At 59.2% G+C, this 9,266-nt stretch overlaps 1 protein-coding gene across 5 annotated transcripts in view; it reads left to right on the forward strand.

The window, feature by feature from the left end:
* The window catches only part of ARHGAP44 (Rho GTPase activating protein 44), a 52,508-nt gene extending 44,580 nt beyond the window's left edge, over positions 1 to 7,928 (forward strand). For 2 of the 5 annotated variants that reach the window (XM_029057312.2, XM_029057310.2), the window contains 3 exons: positions 756 to 901; positions 1,663 to 2,055; positions 6,107 to 7,928. In XM_029057312.2, coding sequence (XP_028913145.1) covers positions 756 to 901; positions 1,663 to 2,055; positions 6,107 to 6,249 — 682 coding nt within the window. In that variant the 3' untranslated portion in view covers positions 6,250 to 7,928. Of the gene's footprint in view, positions 1 to 755; positions 902 to 1,260; positions 1,438 to 1,662; positions 2,056 to 3,079; positions 3,132 to 6,106 lie in introns of those variants that run through there. The other 3 variants (XM_029057311.1, XR_003756747.2, XM_029057313.2) reach the window with 3 other exon arrangements.
* The last annotated feature ends 1,338 nt before the right edge of the window (positions 7,929 to 9,266 follow it).

The raw sequence follows: 9,266 nt of genomic DNA on the forward strand, positions 1-9,266 counted from the left end.
GAGAGAGAGAGAGAGTACGTGTGCGTATGTCTGTATGTGTTTGACCAGGCGTCCTGGATCGAGCCTGTGGCTTCCCTAGGTTTTGCCTTGGTTGGCTTGCAGTCTGTGACCGTACCGGGCCGCTTAGTGTGAGGAGAAGGGAAGACCCACGGCAGTCAGACGGAAAAGAGGGTTGACTCATAGCGTTACCAAATCGGGAGAGTGGGACCTCCAGGAGCTGGGAGGAGAGGCCTTCCCTGGCTGGGAGACCCAGGCCGGGTCGCCAAGACCCGCCCTCCTGTCCGTCTCTGCTGCTTGTCTTGCCTGGTCTTCCTCCGTGCCATCTTGGCCAGCCCCGGCCAGAGGGCACTGAGGGGCCGTGGCTCGGTCTGGGTACCCCGAGGCCGGGCCGACGACTGTGCTAGCCACCTGGGGCTGGGCGGAGGGGGCAGCCTGAGGGTGTTTGGAGTTTCATCCGTCGGGCACCACTGAGACCTCCCAGCCCCCTCCCCAGCGTGAACGGCAGGCCCGCATCTCCCTGCTCTCCACCCCGCCTCGCGCCCGGAGGGGCCCCGAGAAGGAGGGCCCCGGAGCCATCGGGAATCCCGACGGGTCCTGCGGGAAAGACAGGGTCTCTGCCGGCCTGAGGGCTATCCCTGGGTGGCTGCTCCTGGAGGAGCCTGACCCATCCTAAGGCCTCGAGGGGACGGGAGTCCCGACCCGGGGCAGACACGCGTTCAGTGGCTGCCTCCCGCCTCATGTGTTTGCCATTTTAGCACTTTAAAGAGCAAGGAGCTTTCCCCGGGGGCCGGCCACGCGGGAAGTCCAGGATCCAGCCACGCGGCCCCCAGTGCGGTGTCCCAGCCGGCCGCCGGCCCCAGCCAGCCGCCCCCGGACCAGAGCCCGCACGCCCTCCGGAAAGGTATCCCTCTGCCTGCGTGCCCTGGGGCCGGGAACGCAGCCCTGTCCCTGGGCGGACGGGGCTGCGGCCGAGCGTCCTCGCCCAGCGCTTCACCACCTGGGTTCCGAGCAGGCCCAGGGCTCCTCCTTCCTCCCTCCCTCGCCTTCTGGTCCGGACGGTGGGCCTAGCGGCAACCCTGGCTCTTGCCTCGTCTGCAGGGTGGATGAGCCGAAGGCCGGGGGGGGTGTGGGTGGGGGAAAGGGGCGGAGGGACGTGGAGGCCGGGGAGTAGCCGCAGCTCCCCGCAGTGTCATCCGGTGGTAGGACAGGGAGCTCTAGGTGGCTCCGAACCCCCACCTGACAGACATCTCCACCCTGCAGAGAAGGGGGAAAGACAGCTGGATGGACGAAACCTCCAAGGCATTTCCCTTCCTGGCTTTCTGGGAGGGATCCACAAGATTTGGGGACGAGGAGAGTGCCTTTGACATCCGAACCCTGCGCTCGGGGGCGTCTAGCCCGAGGGAGTCGGTCCCCTGGCTTCCCAGGGGCCTGGAAACGGTATCTTCCTCCAGACTTTGTTTCATTCGGTCAGGGCCTGGGTGCTCTTTCTAGATTTCAGAGGTCAAATATCTTCCCCCAGCCTGTGCTTGGCTTCTCAGCCTCATTTTCTCTCTCTTTCTTTCTCTTTCCCTCTCGCTCTCTCTTTCTCACTGTCTCTCTGTCTCTGTCTCGCTCTCTCTCTCTCTCTCTGTCTCTGTTTCTCTCTCTCTGTGTCTTTTTCAGTTTCCAAGAAGCTGGCACCAGTCCCACCCAAAGCCCCTTTGGGCCAGCCAACGAGCATGACTGACCAGTCCATTGTCCAACCCTCCCCCGTCAGCCTGTCCCCCACCCCTCCCAGCACCCCTTCTCCCTATGGATTTAGCTACCCCGCAGGTTACTCCCTGCTCCCCTCGGGCCAACTCTCCCCAGCCTCGGCCCCGCCCCCACCCCCGCCGGCAGCGTCTCCCACTTCTTCGAGCACTTTAGCCAAATCGAGGCCCACGCCCAAGCCACGCCAGAGGCCCCCACTGCCACCTCCGCCCCAGCCTCCCACGGCAAGCCTCTCCGGCTCTAGTCCGCAGTCCATCGACCACCCCGTGCTCGACGGCCTGTCTCCCGGGGAGAGCGTGTCCACAGGTAACAGAGCCGGAGGCCGCGCGGGGGGAGGCCCGCCCTGATCTGAAGCAGGGCACGAGTCCCTCTCCCAACCTGCAGGAAGGAGCTGCCCCACCCCCGTATCCATCCGTCCGAGGAGGCAGGGGTCTCGAACGCGCCAAGTTCACCGACGGGGCCTTCCTGGGCCAATGCCTCAGTGGAAAGAGGCCACGGCACGAGGGAGCGGGGGGCTAATCGGGGCACCGCGGCCCTGCTGAGCGTGTGGTTCGGCTCTGCATGGATTCTCTCCCTGCCCGCCCAGGGGGGCTGGGCCTCTCCGTCCCACAGAGGTGCCACTCGGAGAGCAGTGGGAAAGGTGGAAGGTGAGGCGGAGAGGTTGGCCAGCGGGCATCATGCTGACCTCTAAGCGTCAGGGCCCCTGGGGCTTTCGGTCGACATTGAAGATCCTGGGATCTGAAGCACAAAAAAAGCCTTGGAGGTGGGAGGAACGGGACGGTGGAGATGCCGGGGCCGGTGGGAGGAACGGAGTCAGAGGTGGCGAACGTGGGCCCTGGGCGTCGGGGAGTTGAGTCGGAGAATGGCGTCGCCTCGGACGAGGCTGCCAGAGAAAGGGGAGGAAGCTGGGATGGATTCAACGTGGAGGACCCGGGGCAGCGGCACTGGAGTCTTCCAAGGAGGAACCAAACAGGTCAGACAGTTTCTGGACGAAGGTGGTTTGCGACCGGAAGACTAGAGATCAATTAGAATGCACCTCTCTCTCAGCACACCCCCTGTTCTTCGTCCAGAAGTCCCGTTTTGTTGACCAGAAAGGGCGGGATCAATCGATCGGTGCTGGAGAGCCAGATCTGTGCCGAGCACTCTGCTGCCCTTGGGAGAGTACGGTAGAACGAGAAGACGCAATTTCAATCCTCCAGAGGTTTACCGTCTAGCAGCGTAACACTCTGCTCTCTGCCTCTCCCGTGTGACGTGCCTTAGCGTCTTTATCGTGTTCTTGTTTCCTTGTTTTTTCTGCCTTTCTCCCTCTGCTATCGTTGTGTCCTTGCAGCTGTTTGACATGAGTGGCGCAGTAGTGGATAAGTGTGAGAGGGATTTGCAGGGTAAGCTGTTCCCACAGCCTCCGCCTCCCTCCTATCCCGCCTGGCCCTTCAGGCCAGCCCCGGGGCCCCGGGCCGAGCTGCTGCTCCTGCCGGCTCCTCCCCTCTGGCCTTTGCATGTGGCTGAATCCCAGGCGCATGGCTGCCCAACCTTGGCCATCTTCCCCGCACAAGTTCCCCCATCACGACTTCTCGGTGAACTTGTTGGCTTTGCAGATAGTGCGGGCCTCTCCTTGGTTCCCTGCCGTCCCTTCCGGTGAAAAATCGGTAACTCTTTTGCCCCCTTAGTTCTTCCCCTCCCAAACCCGGAGCTGAGGAGATCCAGGGCCCCCTCTCCCCTTCCTGCCATGGCTCAACTGGCATGAAGAATGCCTTCCCCACTCCATTTCATAGATTGTTCCCCGGGGATGTCATGATATCGACGGTGTCCATTGAAGGTGTCGTGGATTCTGGGATTGCCTGGTGACCTTTGGCCTAGGGCAGGGCCTCCCCTGGGGCTCTTGAAACAGACTCTTCAGACCGGAGAGGATTCTGAGCTATTGGGAAGGGGAGGGTACTCACCTGGCGGGTTGAGAAAAGGGAGTTTGGCAAGCGAGTAAACTAGTTCTCGGGGAGTGGATGATTCTCCTTGGCCTTCTTCTGTGCCTCCGTCTTGGTGGTGTGTGGGGAGGCCCCCGAGCACTGATGGAATGGGATTTCAGGCTGGATCGGAAGCGGGGAGGAAGCCAGGAGCCCCGGGGGTAAGTCTCGGAGAGAGGAAAGGGCGACGGAACATTGGCTGAAGGGTAACGGGCGCCCCGGGATGTTGTGCGTGTGGAAGGAGGAGTCAGGGCTCCATCCCTTCACTGATCCTGCTCCCCCTCGGCTTTCCCCCTCTGTCCTGGAGGGACTCCTCAGTGGACGCGCTGTGGGGGCACCGAGTCCCACGGCCCCATCCCTGGTGCATTCTAGGAGCAGCTCACAGTCCCCCAGCTCTGTCCCCGGTGCGCTCTGGGAGGAGCTCACCGTCCCACGGCCCTGTTCACGGTGCACCCTGCTCCTTGTGAGCTGTCTCTGGACAAGAGATAGGCAGTCCTGACCCCACTCCGCTCCTACCCCAGCCCGGGGCAGGCTGCTTTGCCAGCCGTGAGGCAGCCAGGGGCGAGGATCAGAAGACTCCGACCAAGCTGGGGGCACAGCAAGGGAGTTTTGGCCTCGACCGATGTGCGGGTGGCCAGATCCCGCAGATCAAATGATCTCCCGGGGCCGGTTTTGGGGGGGACTGCAGCCTCAGGTCAGTGATCGTACCCCACGGGACGGGACCTTGGGGCGCAGTGATGGTGGCCTCCGAAATCCAGGGCCGGGATGGTGTGGGGACTTGACCTCTGCCACGGGGTAAGGTCAACTGGACACCACACAGAACAAGGCGGCAGGTAACAGCGCTTTCTCCAGCCTTGGAAATGTCAGCACTTCTCCCTCCTCTGCTTCCAAACTGAGCATCGAGGCAAGATATCCCGGCAGCCACCAGGCCACTGTAATGTTCAGATTCCCACTGTAATGTTCAGATTCCGGGTCCTTATATCTCTCTCTGTGTGTGTGTGTGTGTGTGTGTGTGTGTGTGTGTATCTACATTTGGCCTCCTCTGCAGCAGGATCTGGATCTGCCTTTATGCGGACCGTAGGCCACAGCTGTTGGCTGTGGTCACAAATCTGTTTTATCTGGGGGCAAATGGCTCTTCATCCTTAGCCACAGCTGGGCCAGGGAGACTTGATGCCAGCCTCCCGAGCTCTCTCCCGGGTGGCCGAAGGTCTGCCCCAGCTCAGCCCAGAGCACGTCCCGCTGTAAGGCTTCGTAGCCTCTCCCGGTGCACATGGGTTTGTGTCTTTCAAATGTCCCGATTCTCTCCCGGGAAGGACTGTTCCGCTCTGTGGGCAGCACGGTCCCACGACCGTAGTCCGTCCCGGTCCCCCAGAGACCACCCTAGTCCATCTCAGCTCCCAGGTAGAGTGGCAGAGGGGGCCAGCCTCCACATCGCACAGCCAGGCGCTGCTCCCCCGTACTGGGGGAATGCCAGAAAGACCAGCAGCCTGAAGGGACTGGAGAAGGGGGAGGAAGCCTCCTGGGAGATCGCTTTCTTTCTGCACTAAAGATCGCGGGATGGGAACGGTCTTCTTCTCGGTTCCCAGTGACGGTCCACCCACCGGCCCGTTACAGAGCTGTTTTGAGTGCCTCCAGGGTCGGAGCCAAGAGGGTTTGGGGTGGGAGACTCCCAGCCCAGAGCCCTCCGAGGGCTAGCCGCTCCCGGCAACCCAAGAACGTTGCAACTGACCGAAGGCTTCCTTAGTGCCGCTCTGGGCAGGCGGCCAACTTTTACGGAGGCTGGTGTGGGGGGAATCCATTGGTAGACTTTTCTGTCCCTGGGTCGGCACCGGGGGGCGGCTGGGCTCTGCCCCGACAGCCCCCCGCCGGGCTCTTGAGCGGGGAGGGCTCGGTGCATGCACGTTGTTTGTCGTGGAGGCCCAGAAGCCCGCGGAGGCTCCTCCCTTTCTCCTCCTCTGCCCACTCCCGCCCTGAGTCCTGCAAGCTGAGGGCAGCCCGCTGGCACCCGGTACTGATCCAGGCACCTCATCCCCCTTCTGATGGCATCTGTCCTCCTTTCCGCATCCCGGAAACCTCCCTCCGATCTTGGCTCCATCTGGCTCCCACTGGAGCTTCAGGAGGAGGTCCTCAAGATGGAGCCAGGGGCAGAAGAAGTGACCCTCCCCTAGAGGTGAGGAAGGTGGAGTCAATGATATCCATCTCTGGGACATTGAATAGGAGGCATATGATGACATCCCTCTGGCTCGTCATGACCTACACGGCAACTCTCTCCCTGCCCACCCACCCCGTGCAGAAACAAGATCCCCTCCCCCACTTATCTCCCCCCACCCCCCGTGCTTATATTGCTTGCAGGCCCCAGAGTCTCCCTTCCAACCACCTCTCTCCGTCCCCATTTCCAGATCTGGGCCACTTTGAGATCCCTTCTATCCACATAGAGCTCGGTTCAGGCCTCCACCAGGGTCCGCTGGAGCAAATGCAGAGACACTCGGTGGCGAGGAAAAGAGACTTAGCGGAAGAAGATTCTGAAAGCACCGCCCTATGACATGGCAACCCACCCCCATCTGACCAGCGTGTACATAGCGGAACCCTCCGAGAAGGCTGTCCATCCAATCATCCGGCCGAGTCTCCTCCTCCAGGTCTCTTCGTGCTCTAGGACCGTCCAGAAAATTCCAGTCTGTCCCCGTGGCAGATGCCAAGGGGGCAAGTAATTTGATTTTGTCGATTTGTCGGGGGAGGTCAGTGAGTTTGGCCAGTTCCAAAGTTTGCCTTTTGACTTGGTGCCTAATTCTAGCTCCCATCCACCCTCAGCCCCGCCCCGGGTAAGGACCAGTGCCTGTCTTCACGGACCAATGCAGCTGCAAGCCCAATCCATCCGTGGGGTAGGGGGCAGGAAAGGGAGTCTGGGGCGGTAGGGCAGTCCTCTTCGGCCCCCTGACTTCCATTATTTAGCTGTGGCCACGGGTTCGGAGAAGGCCTGCCGGTGACCTTCGCTCTGCCTCTTTGCCCCGCCCATGCCCTAGGCTCCCTTTTAGGGGCCTTCCCTCCCACTTCCCGTGTCCCCGTCGTCCCCCTCCCGCCATCTTCCCCCACCCGACGCTACAGTTCTACAATCCAGCCCCACTGTACGTCAGCTGAGAAACCCCTCTGAGCGGACCCATCAGGGGACCCGGTTTGCCTGATGGACAGGGTTTAGCTCGCCCGGGCCGTTTTCTTCCACACGGCCCCTGGGACTCACCTTGGCCCCGTCGGCCCAGTGTCGTTATGGGGGACCGGGTCTCACCGACAAAGCCCAACAGAAATCTTTGGTTGTTTTTCTCCCTCCCTCTGGGTCTGTAAGTTAGCGCGACACCCCTTTGCTGTATTCTTCTGACAGATGGAAACTTGAATTGTTTATAGAAAGAGCTATTTTGAGGGTGACCGAACCTGAAGATGACTATTTTTTTCAAATGATCTTGGAACCCTGACCGGTGGTCATTACACCCCCGACCCGCTGCGTGTAGTGCATCTCAAGAAGTGAATCCCATCCAGCCTTCTAGCCTTCCCTCTGCCCGCACCCACGGTGGGGACCTCATCAGCAGGTAACCACTGAAGACCAATGATTCAAGCAGTCCTGAAGCATGCTGTGAAGAGAGAAGGAATCAGCCCCCAAGGAAGGGTCAGCAGACGCGGCCCTCCTCCGTCATCAGTATTGATATGGCACCCCTCCCCTCCCACCCCCTCCACTAAGCCGCGTAGCCGAGCATCCGCGAGAGGAGATGGGAAAACAGGTAGATGGTTTGGATCCTATTTCTACTGTGAATTTAAAAGAGACAAACTAGGGGGAGGAGCGAATTTGGTCATGCATGCAAAGTTCACCTTCAAAATGTTATCTTTTTATTCTACATATATATCTGGGCCTAGATATATATATTATATATAATATAGATCTCATATTTCTATATAGGGCATCTCTATTCGTTTTATTTGATCCATTCCATCGAAATGTATGTACAGATCTGCAGTGGAAAGCGAAAAGCTTCATTTTCCCCCAGTATCATGTGTGTGTAAAGTGACTCTCTTCTCTGGCAGCAGTATTTGCAGATTAAGATGTTCTTGCTTTGTACACTTTATGGCATTTCCCAGGCTGCAGTGGAGCAAGGGTGGGTGGGGGGAATCACTCGGAAATTCATGTGCAAATAGTCGTTGAAAGTAATGTTATTAAAATAGATTTATTATCCTTGAGGCTGGTCCGTTTCCTTTCCGGTGCGGTGGAGAAGGCCGCAGGGGTGGGTCACGGAGGTGACGTTGTCTAGAGATCAGATTGCTCTTTGGGGGTTCCCCTCTGGGCCTTCTCCTCTGCTCTTCCCATCCCCAGCCTTCTACAATCTCCCCCTAAATAATAATAATGATGGTACTTGTTAAGCGCTTACTATTTGCTAAGCGCTGGGGTAGATACAGGGTCATCGGGTTGTCCCGTGTGGGGCTCACAGTCTTCATCCCCATTTTCCAGATGAGGGAACTGAGGCACAGAGAAGTGAAGTGACTTGCCCAAAGCCACACGGCCGACTGGTGGCGGAGCCGGGATCCGAACCCACGACCTCTGACTCCCAAGCCCGGGCTCTTACCACTGAGCCACGCTGCTTCTCAGCGGCACCAACTGGCACAGCCTGGAATTCCCTTCTCGTCACCCTCCAACCCCATTGCAGATGGAATTTTCTGTGGCTTTCCGGTCATCTGCGAGTTAGCCATCTGGGTCTACGCAGCGGGACCCGGGCCGAGGAACTGGGAGTCGGAAGACCTGGGTTCTAATCTCGGCTCCACTGCTTTCCTTTTGTGTGACCTAGAGCAAGTCACTTTTTCCTCACCTGTAAAATGAGTTCACTACCTGTGTCCTTAAGCTGCGAGGCCCGTGTGGGACGGGGACTCTATCATATCTGATCGCGTCAATCCCAGTGCTTTTAAACCGAGCTTTACCCATAGTATGTGCTTAACAATTCCTCTCAAATTCGACCCACCCCACCGTGCTTTTGACCCCATCCCTTCTCACCTTAAAACAATTGCCCTCCAGCCCCCCATTCTCCCCTCCCTGACTACCATTTTCAACCACTTATTTTCCGTGGCTCCTTCCCCTCTGTTTTCAAGCGTGACCCTTCATCTCCTATCCTAAAACCACCGTCCCTTAACGCCGCAATGATCTCCCCATCTCCCTCCCACCATTCCTCTCCAAACTCCTTGGGCGCTTATCGAACACTTATTCTGGCGCAGAGCACTGTACCGAGCACTTGCGGGTACGATTTAACAGAGTTGGCCAACACATTCCCTGCCCACAACGAGCTCACGGTCTGGGGTCGTCTACCCTCGCTGCCCCCACTTCCTCTCCTTCAACTCTCGGCTTGACGCCCCCGCCATCTGGCTTCCGCCCTCTTCACTCCGTGGGAACCACCCTATCTGAGATCACCAGTGACCTCCGTCTTCCCGAATCCGAAATCCTCTACTCCATCCTGATTCTCCTCGACCTTTCTGCTGCTGATGACGCTGTCGGTCTCCCCCTTCTCCTGGAAATATCCAAGCTTGGCTTCA

Source organism: Ornithorhynchus anatinus, unplaced genomic scaffold (genome assembly GCF_004115215.2).
Source record: "Ornithorhynchus anatinus isolate Pmale09 unplaced genomic scaffold, mOrnAna1.pri.v4 scaffold_88_arrow_ctg1, whole genome shotgun sequence".
Classification (NCBI taxonomy): Eukaryota; Metazoa; Chordata; class Mammalia; order Monotremata; family Ornithorhynchidae; genus Ornithorhynchus; species Ornithorhynchus anatinus.